This window comes from Mastomys coucha, unplaced genomic scaffold, assembly GCF_008632895.1.
Source record: "Mastomys coucha isolate ucsf_1 unplaced genomic scaffold, UCSF_Mcou_1 pScaffold9, whole genome shotgun sequence".
In the NCBI taxonomy this organism is placed as follows: domain Eukaryota; kingdom Metazoa; phylum Chordata; class Mammalia; order Rodentia; family Muridae; genus Mastomys; species Mastomys coucha.
In genome coordinates, this window is record NW_022196915.1 from 7,517,561 (window position 1) to 7,537,747 (window position 20,187).

Below are 20,187 nucleotides of genomic sequence, written 5' to 3' on the forward strand. Positions count from 1 at the left end.
CTTCACTTTTAAAGCCAGTGTTATAGAGAGTACCATAAGCCTCAGTGTGTGCAAAAGGCTTTGACACCTGGAATAATTTCTATTAGGCACCTCTTCTTGGACACAGTGAAGTAAGAGATGGTCTTAGGTAGATGCAACTGAGAAGATCCACTGTAACTCATCTCTCTGTCCTCTGGTACAGTCTCCAAACTAGCTAAAATACCCTCCACTAGCTAAAATCTTAAGAACCCTGAAGAGTCTTTGGAGAGTTACACAGGTGGGGATAAGCCACATGGGAAGCTGGGCAGGCTACTTTTGGGTGGTCTGAAGAAACAGAATTCATAAATTGGAGCCTCAAAAAAGCTCTTCCCTCCACATCTGAAGAAACTGGGTAACAGAATCCAGCAGCAGCTGCCCTTGTAAGAGGGTCCTTGTTCAGCTGGGCAGTGGTGGCGCACGCCTTTAATCCCAGCACTTGGGAGGCAGAGGCAGGTGAATTTCTGAGTTCGAGGCCAGCCTGGTCTACAGAGTGAGTTCCAGGACAGCCAAGGCTACACAGAGAAACCCTGTCTGTCTCGAAAAAAACAAAAGAAAACAAAAAAAAAGGGGGCCTTGTTCATCCTCAGGTATTGCCTGAGACAGTCACACAGCCTGGACTGACGGGATTCCATTTTTAGCCCACTCACCTCTGCAGAGTAAAAGTGCACAGCTGGGAACACATACCTGAGAAGTTCCTGGACACAAGCATGGTTGTGAGGATGGCACCCTGTGGAAAAGAGAGTCCTATGAGTTCAAATGGACCTTAGGACAGGGCAGCCTGGCCTCAGGCAAAGGCAGCTCTTGGCCAGAGCTTAAAGACATGAGTTTTTAAGTACCTCACTATGAACAACTTTCATAGCCCAGTCCCAGCAAGAAGGAAGCTTCCCTGTGAGACCAGGCAGGAGCTACACTGTCAAAAGCCCCAATTCTGAGAGGCCAGTGATCCAAGAATGTTAAGACCCACCTTCAGTTTTCTCCGGGCATTGAATTTGCGTAAGCACTCCACCGTCTCTTGGCGATGCATCATGGATGCCACTGTAGACCGTTGCTGGAAGCCAAACAGACAGGCCCGTGAGATTCCCATCACAGATCCCCTGCCCCTTGCCTTTGTTCCCCATCTTATGAGCACTGATGGCTGGGCCAGGATAGGGTCACATATACTGTTACCCCAGTGCTGACCAGAGGAAGCCATGGAAGAGAAAAAGCCTTTAGAACACAAGTGGCACCACCAATTCAAGGTTATGTGAGGACAATTTGAGTAAGAGAACAACCAATCATTGATGCTACATGTGGGTGCCAACAGAGCTTTTCAAAGGCAGCTGAGAAGGAGAGAGTATCCGGTGTGATGTGATCCTGGCCCAGCGACTGCTTCAGCAACTGTTTATGAAGTATTTGCTGTGGTCCAGACTGCACAGGGAGAGACAGGCTCCTGTTCCAGAGTACCTACGAGATCCTCAAGGAAACTGTGCTCTGAAAAGCTGAGAATTACCTTGAAGTAGAAATTACCTTTGTTTTTCTGTCGTAGCCCCAGGTTGGCCTTGAACTCATGACCGTTGGCCTTAGCCTCTCAAGTGCTGGCACTATAGATGTGCACACCACCACACTCTCTTCTTTTTTCATCATTTTGGAAGGATTTTTTTTTTCCTCCAATGTATTTACTTTTAATTTCCTTGCTTCCTTAAACTGGGTCCATTAGATGTAGTCTGCACACCCTTGACGGCTCAGGGTCTAACATAAGCATCATTTGCTATGCAATACTATGATATAATGATGTCCCTGGGGGCTACAGAGGACAGAGATTGGAAGTAGTGGGCCCACAAAAATGACCTCCAACAGTCAGCACTTCTGCGATTCTTGCATGCCTGGATAGGACTGGTTATCACTCTATGATTGCTAATTCAGTCAGACAGGTCGAATGCTAGGCTCTATGGCCTAGAGTGCCCACAACTTGCCTTATCCCTGTCCCACTCCCTTTCCTGGTTCCCAAACCAATTCTCTTTACCTTTTCCCCACTTTGTGTGTGTGTGTGTGTGAGGCTACTCAGATGGGTCTTTCCTTGAGCCCAGGGTAGACCTTTGACCTAGGCTCAGCAAGCCCTCTCTCCCTTTGCTCTCTAAACTTGTCCTTCTTCAACCAATCTCCCTCTCTATTAGATTCTGTTTTGTAATCTTTACATTATATTCAAAGTTCCATCAAGCCGGGCCATGGTGGTGCATGCCTTTAATCCCAGCACTTGGGAGGCAGAGGCAGGTGGATTTCTGAGTTCAAGGCCAGCCCTGTCTACAGAGTGAGTTCCAGGACAGCCAGGGCTAAAAAGAGAAACCTTGTCTTGAAAAACCAAAACCAAAAGAAAACAAAACAAAGTTCCATCAAACAAAATCTTTAAAACAACACAATAAAAACAACATCGACACCCACTAGAACTGAAGGACACTATATTGTTCGAAATAAGCTGGACACACTTTGAAGCACTATTTACTATTTGTTCCCTCTCATTTATGAAAATAGCAGGTAGCAGGAGGATGCTCTTGCAGAGGACCCAGGTTCAGTTCCCAGCACCCACATAGTGGTTCACAAACATCTGTTAACTCCAGTTCCAGGATCCAATGCCCTCCCAGGGCTCCACGGCGTCAGGTGATGCATCCACACATATGCAGGCAAGACATTCATGCACATAAAATTTTTAAAGTAAATCTTAAAAGTATTTAAGTGTTAGTGATTCCTGGAGGCTGGAAAGATAATGTGTGGGATAGAGGTATAGAATAGTGCATGGTGTAAGCACATGCAAATTATCACAATTAACAGTGCACATTTTTATGTACAGATATGTATTAACAACAGAAAACAAAACAACAACAAAAAAAAATGAACAAAGCTTCCTGACCCTGTTCTTCCTCTAGGAGTATCAGCCATTTGCTGCTTCCCAACCTTCCCAGCCTCAGTTATCTGGAGACAAGTGAGTTTCTCTCCCTATCACATTCCGTTATCTCTGTGCAATAGTGGAACCAGGGCCTCTTGTAGGTCAGAGCTAGAGGTTCCTTCCTATCTTAGTCGAGGAACCGTTTCAGCACCTGGCTGCTGTTGTTCTCACTAAGGCCCACTGGTTCCTAGTTCTCGTGCCTTCTCTGGTTATATTCTCCTCATCCTCTCTTTGTCACTCATTTAACTCCTTGTCCTTACATGCTGGTATTTAGCGGCCCTCTCTCCTCTTGCTGAAGCAACACAAGCTTACCGATAAGAATCTGTTCAGCCAAGAACAACTTCCTACATCTCCAAATCCTCTATGAAGAAACGACAGGCCACATTTCCAACTTCTCATTTCTACAGCCCCCTCTTTTGCACATTCCATGCCGGCTTTTTTGGTGCTGGTATGGGAACCTAGGGTTTTGTGTATGCCAATAAAGCATTCTACCACTAAACCACATGCTCAGACCATACAGCCATGTTTCTTATTGCCCAGGTATCTCAGCTGCTGGTTCTTTAATGCCACACTCAGTGCCCACAAAACACAATCTAGCTCTTCTGGGTCCATGTACAGCCATCTGCTCACCAACCAACTCAACAGAGCAGCACCCATCGACCTGCCCTCTCCTTCAGGTTCTCTTATCTGGCAGCAAAGTCCACTCCTCCAACTTCCCCCTCAGCTAAGACCTCACCTGCCTTCCTTAGATGGTTGTGACAGCTGCTTGCCTCTCTGCCTCCAGCCTCAGCAATTCCATTTTCTACAGAGCTTCCAAATGTGATGTTAAATGCAAATAGCTCTCTTTAAAACTCTGAGCTTTAGAATACAATCTTCAACTCTTTAGACAGAGGCTGGGATGACATACAATCTTTTTTTGGGGGGGGGGTGAGCAGTATGGGGGCTGGTTTTTCAAGACAGGGTTTCTCTGAATAGCCTTGGCAGTCCTGAAACTCGCTCTGTAAACCAGGCTGGCCTCAAACTCAGAGATCCGCCTGCCTCTGCCTCCCAAGTGCCGGGATTAAAGGCATGCACCACCACCAGGTGTCATGCAATCTCCTCACCCTCATTCTTTTGCAATCCTGGTCACAGTAAGCCAAACTATTTAACATCCCTTGCAGGAGACCTTCTCCTGTGGCCTCTCACTTTCTCCACATTAACCTCTGTCTGCAGGGTAACACCTTGGATTGATTGTCCTCTCCACAAAACCTTCTGTGACCCTAATGCCTATCAGGGGCAGTAGACACTCCTGGATGTGTTAGTTTTGTGTGTGTTTGTCAGATTATAGGCATGGTTGCTTGTTTGAATGCCTATTTCCCCAAATCTTTGGGGCAAAGATCATAGTCCCCATTCATCTCCAGGAACTAACTGTCTGGTGACCAGCACAAAAGAACAGTCAATAAACATGGGAAATGACAAATGTATCATCGTTCAAGATGCTACACTATACCAGACCCTTTCCTTGGTCTGGAAATAGCTGTTTCGGCTTGATAGAACCGTGAATGGAAACACAGTATTATCAGCTGACACTGATAGCCTAGAAGGAGTTCCTTGGAACTCAGCTGAGAGCCTCACAGCTGAGCTTCAGGAGTGTGTTTCAATACTTCAGAAGCCTTCTATGTTCATTCACTGGGTCCTTGTCAGAGTTGAGGCCCACGTATATCCTAAGTTTGGGGCTTCCCACTCAGGTATCAGCTGTTTTCCACCATCAACTACCTCTTCTAATTCAGAAACAGAACCAAATCACAGCCTCACAACAAGTACAGACAAGTGAAGGCCTATGAGCACTTTTTAACTCCCAAGTCCCCCAGATGACATTTATTGACCTTGGAGTCCACTCACCCCTCCCCCTGCCCTGTGCAAGGAATACACCAGGGCTACCACTCCCAATCTCCAAGACCAGGGAAAGGATACTTACACAGACCCATGGGTGCTTGAGAGCCTGGTCAGCCGTGATGCGCTTTGCAGGGTTTATGGTCAACATCTGGTTAATCAAGTTCTTAGCTTCAGGAGTGACCGTGTCCCATTCTGGTGATGGGAACTGAGGAGCAGGAACAGGGGAAAGGGAGACAGGAAATTTGTGAGCCTTCTACCCTGAAATGTAGTCTGACTTCATTCCAACTCTTATAACTGGGATACTTTGTGGTACCCAAGAGCTGGATATGCTGTGTCAACTCAAAGACTCGGAAAAGAAGACAGAATAATAAGTGTTAGAGTGCCAATGTATGGGATCAGATCAGAGAAGGAAGGGAACTGCCATTTTCTGCTTCGCCTTTCTCTTTTTACTAAGGAGGAGACAGGCTTTGCAATGTGCCCAAGGTACCAAAGCATTGGAGGAAGCCTCTAAAATTCTCCCTCTGGGATAGAACATACCACGTAGTCTCCCCATTCTTTGTGGAAATAGACCAAAGGGCTTCATTGAGTTCCTTAATTTTATAGCTAACAGGAGCATTTTTTTAAAAAAATCTGTTCCCTGTATATAAGGTGGCAAGAATTGAGTCCTGTATGCCCATCCTTGGGTCCTCAAAGTCCCCTGATGCCCTGTTATCAAATGACAATAACACGACTCCCTTGGACAGACCCTTAGGGGCAGGGAATCTGTCCTTCCAGGAGTGACTGCTCAGCTCTTAGAAAACCCATCCTTACATCGTAGGCTCCAGCTTTGATCTGCTGATACAGCTTGTGCTGATCCTCATCCCAGAAGGGAGGGTAGCCCACCAGGAGGATATACAGGATGACCCCTGCGAGACAGAACACACAGGTCACTGGGGTCAGTCACCTACCCCTGAGGAACCAAGAAAGGCCATGCAGGGCTCAGAACCACCCAGAAAGGCAAGGCTGGGCCAGAGTTAAAGGTGGATGCCAGTCGATAACGCTGTACCACTAGTCCCTCCTGCAGCGTCTCACTCCTTAAGGCACCATGCCATGTCAGAGTCTATCCTCTAAGGTGTGGATGAGCCCTTCTCCAAGCAGGTCGCAGCATCATCCAGGAAGTTACTTTGGAAGGAGGGCATGACAGGAACAGCTCTCCCAAGGGAAGGAGAGCAAACACCACCATGATTTCATATACAGCAGGCACTTGTGGAACCCAGAGGGAATGAATGTAATGCCTCTTTTCTTGTCATGACAGGAAGCCAGGGGCCCATAACACCAAATAGCTGAGGGTGTGGAATGGGCTTACCGCAGGCCCAGATATCCACAGGTTTTCCATAGGGATCTTTCCTCAAGACCTCAGGGGACAAGTAACCTGGGGTGCCAGCAAAACCTGTAGCAGAAGAGAGGGCAGAGCCAAACTGAACCCACTTTCTCTCCCAATAAGTCCACACCTGTAATTTCCTCCAAAGCCCTCCTAACGCTGGTTGCTTTTACTATATAAGCTCTCAGTGCCCAGGCTGCAAAAGATGACAGGCTGGGCTACGTGCAGTGCCTGGAATCTAAATCAGACGGCAAGTACTTGTGCCTACCAGGAACTCCAACGCCTCCCCAGAGGCAGTAAGAATGCAGCGCTGACAGCAGCCAGACCCACTGTACTGAGTCATGAGGGCCAGGAGGGACCTCGGTGCCCCCCCCTCCACTTTTCTGAAAAGGCCAGGACCATTAAAGGCCTGACTTCTAGTTCTGAAAGAGGAAGGCAGACCAGGAAGAGGAGGAAGGGCGGAGGCTGCATTCTCGGAAAGACAGGGTTACCCTTACCAAACCAAGCCTGCTGCTCTCCCTGCACTTCGATGGCCAGGCCAAAATCAGCTAGCTTGACCGCAGCACCCTTGCATTTACTCGCCAGCAGCAAGTTTTCAGGCTGCAGAAGGAACAAGGAGAACCTTAGGAGACATCCACCCTGGAGCCCAAAGGGAGCCTACTCTGGGCTCACAGTACCACTACCTAGCACCAGGTGGCGCCAACAAGTCACAAGTAGGAGGCAAAGGCAGTCAGCCTGGTTGAGTACCTTCAGGTCCCGGTGGACAATGTCATGCTGGTGGATGTGGTTAACACTCTCCAGGATCTGATGTATACAGTGGCTGAAAGAACAGCACAAGCAATATCAGTGCAGGGCTAAACCACCTCACCAACGACTGCCGGTGCAGACCACACTTGCCGAAACAGAAGCTAGAACCCTGGGCTTTGAATGTTATCTAGCTCCACCTATTTTGTTTTTATTTTTTAATTGAAAAATAACTACTGACTTCTGATGGACAATGGGATATTCTGCTACAGGTACACCATCATATACATCACTTCAAATGCTTATTCTTTCTAACGTTTAAAATTCTTTTTCTGTACATTTTAAAACCTTCCAGGTGTAAGTGGCACATGCCTTTAATCGAAGCACTCAGGAGGCAAAGGCAGGTGGATCTCTGAGTTTGAGGCCAGCCTGTTCTACAGAGTGAATTCTAGAACAGCCAGGGCTACATAGAGAAACTCTTGAAAAGGCTAAACCAAACCAACCAACCGACCAAAACATTACTAACTATAATCACCTGCTGTGCTTAAGTAAGATGTGGGAATCCACTCCCCCTTTCTGACCATCAACTCTCCTTTCCTCACCTATACCCGCCCATTCTGGCTTCTGCCAACTACCATTCCTCTTTACCTCATGAGATCATCCCTTTTACATTCCACATGTAAGTAAGATCATGTGGTATTTGTCTTCTTGTGCCTGGCTTGTCTCACTGAACATAACATCATCCAGGCTCACCTATCCTATCCTAAGTGACAGAATTTCCCAGCCTTTTTAAGGCTCGGTAGTATACACTACTCTTTTTTTAATCCATTCATCTGCTAATGGACATTCAGGTTGTTTCCATATCTTAGTTATTGTGAATAATGCTGCAATGAAATGTGGGTGTACAGACATTTCTTTTAACATCCTGATTTTAATTCCACTGGGTATTTACCCAGTAGTGGGATGACTGGATCATATGGTACTTCTATTTTTAGTTTTTCTGAGAAACATCCATACTGTTTTCCAAAAATGGCTATACTAATTTACAACACCAACAGTATATAAAGGTTCCTTTCCTCCTGCCCGCCCTCCTTTCCTCTTCCTGCTACAACACCAGCAGTATATAAGGTTCCTTTCCCTCCTGCCCGCCCTCCTTTCCTTTTCCTCCTGCCCGCCCTCCTTTCCCTCCTGCCCGCCTTCCTTTCCTTTTCCTCCTGCCCGCCCTCCTTTCCTTTTCCTCCTGCCTTCCTTTCCTTTTCCTCCTGCCCGCCCTCCTTTCCTTTTCCTCCTGCCTTCCTTTTCCTCCTGCCTTCCTTTTCCTCCTGCCTTCCTTTTCCTCCTGCCTTCCTTTTCCTGCTATGTAGCATAAGCTGGCCTGCAACCTGTGCTGTGACCCAGGCTGGCCTTGAATTCATGATCCTCCTGCCTCAGCTTCAGGACTGCTGGGATTATGGATGTGTGACACTCAGCTAAGCACTCTCTTCCCTCCTCATCAACACTCTCCACGGGGAGGGAAGGGAGGCCTAGGAAAAGTTAGGTGGGTTTTCTAGAGTGAGAAAGCCTTAAGGCAAAGACTGGAATTTGTTTCCTAGGGATTGGAAGATGGTAAATATTCCTAAGGAAGTGAGACTCTCCAGCCCCTTCTAGCTCTTTCCTCATAAGCAAACTTTGTCTTAGAGGAGAGAAGCTTATGCCGTAACCTGGGAAGCCAGCACCGGTGGGCACAAGCCATCACTTGTTCAAACATTTACTGAGTGACTCGTGCAATGTTTTCTTGTACTACCTAAGATACTGGCTGCTTTAACGTTTCTGATCTAGTAGGGAGGTGAAGGGAAGCACACAGATTCCCTCCAGAAATAGCATATTTAAGAGGGCTCTAAATAGGATGTCTACATAGCATTTCTGATGATTCTGCACAGAAAAAAGCCAACCTAGCTCAGAACCACACTTTGGTCCTGTTTATTAAAGCCGGCTGTTCACCTTGCAAACTGTCCTGCTAGTCCTATAGTCGAATGCCTGGTGGCAGGCATGATTACTCCAGAGCAACGGTTTCCGCTCACTTGGAGGGTGAGTGTGCCCTCCAGGAGACATCTGGCAATGTCTGGAAATAAGTGTGGTTGGTACAACTTGGAATGGGGGGGACTCTACTAGAGCTCTGCTGAGTGGCGTGCTTCTGAGTTCTCTCCGTGCACAGGAGAGACCTTCGTAACAAAAAAGTTATCTGTGCTAAAGGTCAGTACCATTGAGGCTGAAGAACACTGGTCTGTGCCCAGTCAGCAGCCTTCACCAGGTGTGCAGGGCAGACCTGCAGAGGATCCAGGTGTGCCAGCCTACACAGCCTGCACTTACAGTTGGTTTCCCTGAAATCTGGTACTGAGGCTCCTAGGAGAGTCAAAGGGTCAATAGATGTCATCAGCCCTGGACACTGAGGCTCAGGGCCTCCTACAGCATAGAGCCCAACAGTTTGCCAAAGGAACTTTAAGACTGAGCTTCAGAGGCGAGTCTCCACAGAAATGTATAATTAGAACAGAGCCCGGCTAGCAGGGAGAGCCTTCTGGCCAAAAATGGCAAAAGTGCGAAGTGTCCCAGCAGAGCCAGGCCAAGCCCACTGGTACAGTCCTCCCACCCCAAGCTCCCTGAGCTATCGCTGCCTCCTCCCACCCACAGCCTGGTCCTCCCCTGCTGGCACTGGAATTCATCTCTCCACTTGAGAATTTTTCCCCAGGCTGAGGCATCTGAAGTTGATCAGCAAACATCGGCTGTTCAGGGTTGAGAAATTCGTGAGGAAGCAGAACTCCCCCTCTCTCTAGAGCCAGCCTAAGCCAGAGAAGCTGTAGGCAGGATAACAAAAATCAGGCTGTGAAGGGGAAGAGAGAAGGTGGGCAAAGCAGGCCACACTGGCACCTGAGTACCTCGATGCAGGTGGACTGTGCTGTCACAGGAGAGCCACTGGCTTAGGTGGAGAATACTCCCTCATGCTGAGCTGGTCATGACGGTAAAGCGACAAAGGCTAAAAGATCCCAAGGAAACTCTCCAGTTTCATACCCTTCAGGACAAAAATTATGGTTCCCCTATCTCTGATACCCAGGTCCCTGTGTAAGGAACTTGTACACACTAGAATTTTTTGAGAAGGAGGAAGTACAAAAAGGGCTATTGGGCATGCTTGTGAGTATATAATAGTGGGAGAAAAAGGTATTTTAGGGGAAATAGGATAAAGGCAACCTAGAAGAGGCTTTGAAAGAAATTAATCTAGGTGTCTTGAATATTTAACTTCTGATACTATGCACAGAATGCAGCCCTACCACATCTTTATAGGCTCTTGTTCAGACAAGAGTCCAAAGACTACTCACACATACACACACACACACACACACACACACACACACACACACACACACACACACACACAGACACAGACACAGACACAGAGCCAGGACTTATTTCAATCCTAACTCAAAGGGCTTCACTCAAACAATCAAGATTCCTCTTACCTGGCATCAGCTTCACTGTAGTATTCTCTGGCCACAATGTCTTCAAACAACTCCCCTCCGGTAACACTGTAACCAACAGAAGAAAGGGTTAGAGGAGGTGGGGCCCATTGGCCAACTCCAGCATCCATCAGGTAACTACTAACTACGTCATACAGTAAAACAGCTTTCAGAGCCACCCCAACTCCCCATGTACTTTGGAAGCCCAAAACATGTTCACCCTTCAATGGTGCAGGGCTTCTCCTTGGGCTACCATGCACTCGCCCCTGCTTCCTGACAGTTCTGGTTCCATAACCTAACAGAATCACTAACACTCAGAGAGTGACGAAGACATAGGGATCCACGAAAATAGTCTAACTACAAAGGTCGGAGCTTTCCCTAAAGACCGTTATGGACATTATCAATGGCAGTGAGAAGGCAGACCTACTGCTAGAGTTGAGGAATATTGAGACCACAGATACAGAAGCTCAACCATGACAACACTGAACTGGGCTTTCCAGGAGGTAAAGAGCCACTCCTAAGACATTAAAGAACAACCATAGTGGAAGAGACACAAACGGAACGCAGTTCGTGATTCCTAAAACCTACTTCCAACTTCCCAGAAGTTTTAAGGACGTACAAAGAGTCATTATTTTATTTCTCCAGTAAGGGAAACACACCAAGAAACAAGAAACAAACATCTGCACAAGTTATGCACAGAACAGAACAGGGAGCAAGGCCACCCTGGGGCTCAGGCTCTAGGAGACAGTGAGGAACAATAAGATGCTGAGGGGGGTGGCTTTGGGCAGGCACACTCATCCCCAGAGAAACTTCACCAGTCCTCTTCCTCAAGCAATTGGAAGGAGCCCTCAGCAGAGGCCGAAGGCCCAGTTTAGCCTTTCCCAAGCTTTCATCCTCAGCCAGCTGGAGAGAAAGGTCCCCATACCCTCAGAAAGTGTCACTTACAGGTCAAACACGAGGTAGTGAAACCCTTCTTCAGAAATACTGTCATGGAGACGCACTGTAAGAGAGGAGATGGGAACAGAGATTAGCAGAAAAGAACTCAGAAATCCTATTCTATGTAGCAACCCCACCCAGCCCCATCTTGTCAGCCTCATAGGACTTGCTTCTGAAGATGCTGCAGAGAAAAGTGGCAATGTGCCTAGTACCCCTTGGGCCACGGGTACACAGCCACAGCAAGAGACTAGTGCTTGGTTTCCACTGCAGACTGAAGCCAAGAGATAGAAGCTTTGTAGCTCAGAAAATCAGTCAGATGGAGAAAAGCAAGAACCTCTCGAGGGGCTAGTCCCACAGAAGGTGCACCCAAGATATGATGCGTGACACAGGAATAGACACAGACAAGATGGGAGAGCCCAGGAGCTCTTTCAGAGGAGCAAGTGGGAGTAGGAGGATGAAAGGGTTTGGGAAAAGGTAGAACCCATCAGAAAGGCATGTGGAGCAGGCTGCACACATACTCAGGCAACCAATACAGCAAGTGCTTTGAGACAGGGTATGTATATATAACCTCAAACTCAATATGTAGTTGAGGACAACCCTGAACTTGTGATCCTCCTGCCTCTATCTCTCAAATGCTAAAATTACATATATATGTCACCACACCTAGTTAATGTGGTACTGGGTGACCCAGGACTTCATGTATATAGGCAAGCACTATCTACTGCGACACTACCCACTGAGACACATTTTCTGTTCTTCCATATATCCTCTCCCTCCCTGCCCCCTTTATTTTTGAGACAGAGTCCCACTATATAGCCCTGGCTGGCCTAGAACTCTTGAAGACTAGACTGGCCTCAAACTAACTGAGATCTGCCTGCCTCTGCCCTCTCCAGTTTGGGGATTAAAGGAGCAGTATGCCACTATGCCTAGCCCTTATTTATTTTTGAGATAGAATATTGCTATGTAGCCTAGTTGGCCTAGAGCTTATGGCAATCCTTCTACCTTATTGTCTGGAATACCAGGACTACAGGCATGTACCAACATGCCCAGTCATAATAACCGTTTATTCAGTGTATACTATGTGCCAGCTTTGGGATAGATTTATGTCATACACTAGTGATTCTATATGCATATCTTGAGTGTGCAAGATCCTAGGCTTGGTGATGGCATTTAGGAAGGACAGGGTGTTCAAGGAGTTTATTACACTGCCCTGAGATGATTGCTACTTCCATTTTACAGAACAGAACCAAAGAGGCTTGGACTTCAGCTTTCTCATCAAAAGTTAAATAGTTACTAACTGGTGCGTCCCAGATTCCAAAAGCTATCACTCGACTGCAGCCTATAAGATAGTGGCCAGCCCACATAGGCAGCAAAGCAAGAGAGCCAGTGAGAAAGTACTCACAAACGTGCCTACAACAGTACTATAGCTGTGTCCAAGAGAGCAGCGGGCAGAGAAGGCAGTTCAGTTCAGCAAGTGCAAGGCTGGCAAGCACAACCCTTCTCAATGCCTGCCTCCACCGTTCTTGGGCAAAAGACCAACCTGATGTCTTCTGAGGTCTTCTCTCTAGCTCCAACTACAAAGACACCCTGGGTTAAATGCCAGTCCTGAGATCACTCTAATACAATCAAGATTTGCATTAGCTACCTATGTGGGTGTTCTTGTCTCTCCCCTCACCCAAACTCTTCCTATAGGATTTCAAAGGACTTCCTTCATGTTTGACCTCTGCTCCAATGCTCAGCAGTTACAGGAAAACCTTCCAGAGCATTTCAGGAATGGCCTGACACCAAAGCAACTGGTGAGGTGCTTGGGTAGAAAAAAAATCATGGTGCCACTTCCTTGGCAGGCCCACACTGCCGCCCTTCCCAGTGCCAAAGCATCCCTGAGGGTTGGAGTACTTCCTGTGTCCCCTTCAACAGAGGAAGCAAGAACAACCAGAAAGCAAAACACAAGTCGGCTGCCACAAGGTACTGAACGTCACCACAGCTCCCTTCTCACACGAGGAATGAGGACGCAGAGGCCTGCCAGGCCCGGATCCAGGCTAACAACCACATTGCCCATGCTGTCGATCTTATCTGGTTCTGCAAACCTCACTTCTCTAGCGTGCCGATGACAGAGAAGGGCTTTTAGTATGAAGAAGCCACAGTTAGAGCACCTGCTGCCTTCCCCCATACCGAACCCAGGCTCGGTCAAGCTCCCCAAAGCCCTCCTCCTTCCCCCTCATTTTACTTCTCTGGTCTCAGTCAGTGCCTCATCCTGAGTCCTGCTGTGGCTGCTCCCTTGCTTCCAAAAGGACTTTCCATTTAATTAAAAAAATTGCTATTAAAAAGCATTAAAGTGTGTAATACAAATAATCCCCTGGAAATCAGCTGTCCCAGAAGCCAAAGACCAGCTTCATTAGGGAGCTGACTAACAGTGGCAAGGTGCTGAGCTGACAGGACAGCAGGTAGGATGCTAACAACCACTCCCAAGGGAGCCCAGGTGCCCTGCCCTGCTGGGCTTGGCCTTGAGCCTTGAGCCTGGCCTCACCTCCTCTCAATACCCCGCCCCCTAACCCTCCCAGCACCGCAGGTCTAGGAGCAGGGCCACAGGCACAAGACACCCAGGCTTTTGCCCTTCTGGAGGAAGGCCACACACACGGAGTGCAGGTGGGCGAGGATTAGCAGAGGAGCAGAAAGCTAATCCTTCCAGGCCACCCTGCCCCAAAGGTTCTGATGTAAGCCCCAAGCTCGACAACCAGCATGCCAAGACAAGGGAGAGGGGGACTCTGAATGACATTGCTATTTTTTTTAAAGAAAATTAATAGGAACTAAGGACAAGAAAGAGAAAATTAACTGTGCCATATTAAGCACAGCTGATTCTTGATTAAAATTAAAATAACTATGATTTAATTAAGCTATTCCTATGTGCCAACCACTGTGTTACTTTTTTAAGACATCTCATATAACCAAGGCAGGACTTGAACTCACTATGTAGCTAAGGATAACTTTGAACTTCTGATCCTTTTGCTTCTTCCACCTCCTCCTGAGCACTGGGATTATGGGCACAGCTACACCTTGTTTATACAATGCTAGGGATTAAACCTAGTGTCTTGCTTGTGACTGGCAAGTACTGTGCCAACTGAGCTACATTCCCAGCCCATGTGAAGTATTTTATGAGAGTATCTACTGAATTCCCCACTGTAACTCTTTCAGACAACTAACTATCTATGACATCCCCACCAAAAGGAGAGGAAACAGACTTAAAAAAAAAAAAGTTCAACGACACACTACATAGCGGAACTTGAAGCCACAAACTTGGCAAACTAACGTCAAGATCCTTTCTATCACAGAATGACATTTTGTCTGTCCTCTTAGGTAAAGAAGTTCCATTCTGTCCCTGCCAGCTCTGGCCATTCTAATTGGTTCAATATATTCATTAGTTGACTACCCTGAAGCAGACACTGTGAAGAGAAGAAGCAAGGCCCTGCCACTACAGAGCAGGAAGATCTTACCCCAGATCTTACCCCAGGAAGAAGACAGGCTCTACCTAACAATTATACAAATATGTAAGTAGTTACATAAATGGTACTATGGACACATGGAATAATGTCATCAGACAGCCAGTCCATTTCGTAGTAATTACAAGGCACGAAGGCCAAGGTGACCAAACCAAGTCTACAGACAGGAAGATCAAGAAGAAGCAGAAATCACAACTGTGGTTCAGCAATAAACCTAATTACTATACTCTAAATTCAGTGGGAAAAGGGGCAGACCTACAGAAGGTTCACTCAACATTTTACACTCTCATGGACCAACAAATCTACAACTTAAATTCTGTGAGTGGCTATTTCCAACTCCTCAAAAATCACCAACAATCTGCCCTATTTACTTCAAAAGTCTTTCTCAAAACAACAACAACAAAAACAATACTGAAAAAGCATCTGTTAAAAATGTCTAGAACTAGGGCTAGAAAGATGGCTCAGCAGTTAAGCGTGCCTACCGCTCTTGCAGAGGACCCAGGTTTGGTTCCCACACACTCCCTGGGCAGCTCACAACTGCCTGTAACTCCATCTCCAGGGTATCCAATACCTCAAGCCTTGAAGGGCACCTGCATTCACCTGCCTGTGTATGCACAGAAATACATATTTAAAATTAAAATAAGGAATGCTTTTTAAACGTCCTTAATAATAACCCTGCAGGAATGAGCTGTTACTACGGGATCTCAGACAGAACGAAGTCTGTTCCCCAAAGGCCAGCTGTGGCAGGTCTCAGCCTTTCCAACATGGAGGAAAGATTAAGGAGAGCTCAGTCACAATGTTTCCTTTTTCTTTGTAATTGCTTTTGCTACATTTACTATCAACTGAATGGGTCCTGGGCCCAAGGTTTACTGCGGCCAGGCTTGAATAATTTAACAGCTGAGCTGGGGCAAGGATGGGGGAGCTGGGATTCAGAATCTCTGCTTGCAGTGTTTCCATTCTCCATCTCCCAGTATCTTCCCTTTCAGAACCCTCTGCTGACTCTATGAAGGAACACAAAGGACAAGGCAGGCAGGCAGACACGGAGGGTTAAATAATTTGCTCAAGTGACGGCTTCTAAATAGGAAGTCAGAATCCAAAACCAGTGAACCTGACTTCGAAGTCACAAACTGATGGAGCACAGATCAAAGCAGCAACATCACCTGGAAACCCTGAAGCTGAAAGAAATCTCACCCTCCCCTCCCCCACCCGCCAAGACTTACTGAATCAGGATCTGAATTTTGACACGATCCCTGGCTGATGCATAAGCACATAAAAGTTTGAGAAGTGCTGCTTTAAACCACAAACGCTAGGCTGTGATCGAAACTGCTGGAGCAGCTCAGCACGAAAGAAGACCGTCTATTCATTAGAGGAATTTAGAACAGAGAGCAAGCAGATCACAGGTAGCACGCACTCCATTCAGACTTCAGACTAGTACTAGCCAGCTCCTCCGCATAACTCCCTACAACTAGCCACTCTCCCAGCACTCTCTGAATTCAACAGTGTACCTTACACCCAAACAGCCATTGTTTGCTTGTTTTTAATTAATTCTATTTTTTAATAACAGTGTTGGGTTCACAGCAAAACTGAACAGAAGGTTCATATACCCTTGACTCCCATGCACAGATTCTCCACGATGAACATCCCACACCAGAATTTGTTATCACTGATAGACCTACAATGACACATCATTACCCAGAACCCACAGTTTACATTAGGGTTCACTCTTCCAACAGGTTCTAACTCAGCACAGAATATGTACTAGGGGGAAAACTGGGATCACCTGGCTCCTTGCACCAAACGCTCCTGAATTTCAACACTACTGAGTCTGACCACAGCCAGAGGCTGAAGACCTGATCTCTACTCTCAGCCTTTTTAATTGTGCAACTACTGGGTAGGATGAATGTCTCCTTTTGCATGGAGTTTAAAAGGCAGAACAAAATGGTCTGAGGACCAAGGACGCAGCAGTGGAGAGAGGAACAGGGAATTAAGGGCAGAGTCTCCTCTCAGCCAGAAGCCATGTTTGGATCCACGGCAACCCATGCCTCCTGGACCAAGAGGTCAGCCATATCTCCAGGAGTCCTGGTTCCCACCAGGAGCCAGAGAGTCCAGCCAGACAATGCTCTCAGAACACAGTCCTGGCTTGCCCTTCTTTCTGCCTACTCTTGACCCTGGAAGTGGTCTTCAGACCAACACATGCCTCAGGACACATGAGCAGCCATAAAAATAGAGGAACAGTTTCTGGCACTCTGAAAAGTCACCAAAGTGACTTTACCATGCTTTTCCTGGGTGTCACAGCTCGTCAATAGTTTAGACACAGGGAATGCATGGCTCCTCCCTCTGCTTTATTATGAGCTAAGTGCAGAGGGGAAAAAGTATTAAACCACACAAAGTGAGAGCTATATGGTTATATAAACGTATTTCTATAAATAATAGAAGGAAGGCTAGCCATGTTTTAGGCTCTTGTGGCCCTTCTTGTTGCCTTCTCAGTTGTCATTCTTAAATCCTCACCTTCTCATGGTCAACCCAACATGTCCCAGATGAAGCAGAGGTAAGTCAGCCTCCTCACTTACTGCCCCAGCCCCTCTGTTCTCCCCCACACAATTCATCATTGTTATCTGAGATGATCACAAGAAACACAAAGGGAAGTTATCGCCTGAGCTAGTAGGCAGCTTTATTTGTTTTTAGTTCTGTTTTGTTTTAAGACAAGGTCGTAATCTATAGCTCTGCAGGCCTGGAGCTCACTATCCTTTTTTTTTTTTTAATTATTATTTTAAGAGAAAAGGATCTATGACACCCTGGCTTCAAATTCATAAAGATTTGCTTGCCTCTGCCCCGTAAGTACTGGGATTAAAGCTGTGTGCTACCTCTCCCAATGGTGGACAGTAGGTAGCTTTAGAGCCAAGCCTTTTGGTTCAAGGTATAAAAATCTCATTTTTAAATATTTGCAAGTAATAAAAATACCATTTATGTCACTGAACCAGCCAATTTTTGTGACTGAACACGCCTCATTTCTTGACTGTTTTTCTAGTGTTTCTCTCTGTTGCCTGCTATCCACGGCAGTACACTAGTCCCTGCTATGTTTTTCAAGTGAAAGTCTAACCTCGAAGGCTATGCAGGAGCTGCTGCAGCTCTTGGGCCACCAGGCCTCCCTGGCTAAGGACGCTGGTGCCGTGAAATGCACTGCAGCAGGTGAAGTAGAGCCCTGGCTATGCCAATCAGCTTCAGGTGTAATCCAAGTTGCTGACTGTGATCTATAAAGCCTTGCATGGTTGGAGTTCTGGTTACCTTAGGGCTGCTCTGCTCTCAGTGGCCTGGGGCTCGACCTCAGCTCCTCCACATAAAGGCTCACACTGAGCCCTGAGATCTGGGAAGCCAGAGGCTGGGTAGCTCTAGAGGTAGTATCAAGCTTCTTCAGCAATTTGCCTCTCAGCCGCAGCCACCAAGTGCTAAGCAGGCAACCTCCGGGACACTGTGGGAGCCTTAATATTCAGGCCATGCCTGAGGAGAACTCGTGTTGTCTTTTGTGATGATTCAGGGATTTCAGGAAAACCTAGGAGATGCTCCCTGCCTCAAGTCAACACTGGGGTTTCTCCTCAAACACTGCAGCCGGCCCAGATTCTGTCCCTTCTGTAAGGAGTAACAGATCAGGGCCAACACTTTTGGCAAAGACTATTTCAGCTGAACAATGTAAAACTGAGCCAGAGTGGGCTATAGTAGGCGAGTCTCCTCAGGCTTCAGAACAACCAACAATGTGCTCTTGTACCCCAGCTGGGGTGGGAGCGGGCAGAGATCCTCTCAAGTCTTTCTCCGTCCTCATCTGAGCAGCCCTTGCCATTCCTTCTCCAGAGAAGCCAAGCAGGCGGGCAACGTGCTTCCCTGGCTCTTCGGAACACAAACAGGAGTGCCATGGAAACCCCCAGAGTGTGCAGGACACTTCGAGAGGGACAAAACTCTTTTAGGTTCAGGAACAAAATCCTGAGCCTTTCATGAAGGCTATGGATGACTCTGGTGAGGGATGCTGGCAGACTGGTAGCCCGGAACCTCACACACTGAGGACTTTGAATGTCAGCCCAAAGACAGAAGGAGAAAGAGAGTCTGAAACATTCAAAAACCTCCCGACCCATCCCTGAGATGGCACTATAGCCAAAGAAGCAGCCAGCTCTCTAAACAAAGTCCTAGAATTCTGACACATGGCCACTATCCTACTCAGGCAAATAAGGTAGCGGGTGAAGTTCCACAGAGGTAACTCCACAATCACAAAGCCAACCTCGGCCCTCCCTGCCTTCTATGAAATGCTCAGACTCCGCCGGACACTCACCAATGTTTGGATGTTTCAGAAGTCGGCATATCCGGGCCTCTCGTTCTAGTTTCTGATGATCTAAACGAGACAAAAGTAAACAAAAGTCATCAGCCATCTGGCTACCTGGCTATTCATATTGCTTTAATTTTTAGGCACTATTTAGGCATTTCTGGCAGTTTGTTAAATTAACACAGCAGGTCACAGGAAATCTGGACACAGCTGTGACCACCCATTCCTGGTGAAGAAAGGAGACTGGGGGCCGGGGTGGGGGGTGGGGGGAGGGCAGTTAAACACCTTAAACCAGTGAGTGGCACACTAGAATTTAAATCTAGGTCTTTAGCTAAACCTTGGTCTCCTTCCTCTACAACAGATATTTCACTGAGTTAGGGTGTTAAGAATTTAGGGGGAGGTCTCAGCATTCAGGAGACAGAGGCAGCAGATGTCTGAGTTTAAGGCCAGTCTGGTCTACAGAATGAGTTGTTCTGAGTAACAACAGACCTCCCTCATCCAAGGGGGGTATTTGAAGACTCTCAATTGATGTGCATGAAATTCCAGATAGTACCAAACACTTCACAAAAGCACTGCAAAGGTAGGTATGGTGGCCACGTCTGTAATTCTTGTGCTTAGGAAGTAGAGACAGGAGGAGTACCAGTTCAAGGCCAGGCTAGGCTACACACTTAGACAGTGTCTCCAAACCCAAGGACTGGGGGTGGGATGGGGGTGGGGGATATAGTTCATTGTTACAGAATTTGTCTAAGCATGTACAAGATCCTGGGTTCAATCCTTAGTATTATAAAAATAAACAAATCCCACAACTGAAACAGGTGTCTGGCACACCTGTAATCCCAGTCCTTCAGAGGTGGAGGCAGAAGATGAAGTGGAAGGAACGGGAATTGGGGGGGGGAGGTTGGGGAAAGCATTGAGGCACCACAACAGCTGATCAATCTGATAACCAAGAAGGCCACTAAGTGACTAACGGGCAAGTAGCGTATGCTGTGTGGATATGAGGATGAGTCATGTCCTGAGTGGGATGGAGCAGGATGGCAAGA

General features: G+C 47.1%; 1 protein-coding gene across 18 annotated transcripts in view; it reads right to left on the reverse strand.

Annotated features, from left to right (window-relative positions):
• Camk2g (calcium/calmodulin dependent protein kinase II gamma) overlaps window positions 1-20,187 on the reverse strand; it is a 60,877-nt gene that overhangs the window by 26,397 nt on the left and 14,293 nt on the right. For all 18 annotated transcript variants that reach the window (XM_031361970.1, XM_031361987.1, XM_031361980.1 and 15 more), the window contains exons 3-12: window positions 19,157-19,216; window positions 11,351-11,405; window positions 10,409-10,474; window positions 6,921-6,993; window positions 6,671-6,773; window positions 6,159-6,242; window positions 5,624-5,718; window positions 4,896-5,018; window positions 983-1,066; window positions 703-745 (exon numbers count right to left, since the gene is read on the reverse strand). In XM_031361970.1, the coding sequence (XP_031217830.1) occupies window positions 703-745; window positions 983-1,066; window positions 4,896-5,018; window positions 5,624-5,718; window positions 6,159-6,242; window positions 6,671-6,773; window positions 6,921-6,993; window positions 10,409-10,474; window positions 11,351-11,405; window positions 19,157-19,216 (786 nt within the window). The remainder of the gene's footprint in view (window positions 1-702; window positions 746-982; window positions 1,067-4,895; window positions 5,019-5,623; window positions 5,719-6,158; window positions 6,243-6,670; window positions 6,774-6,920; window positions 6,994-10,408; window positions 10,475-11,350; window positions 11,406-19,156; window positions 19,217-20,187) is intronic.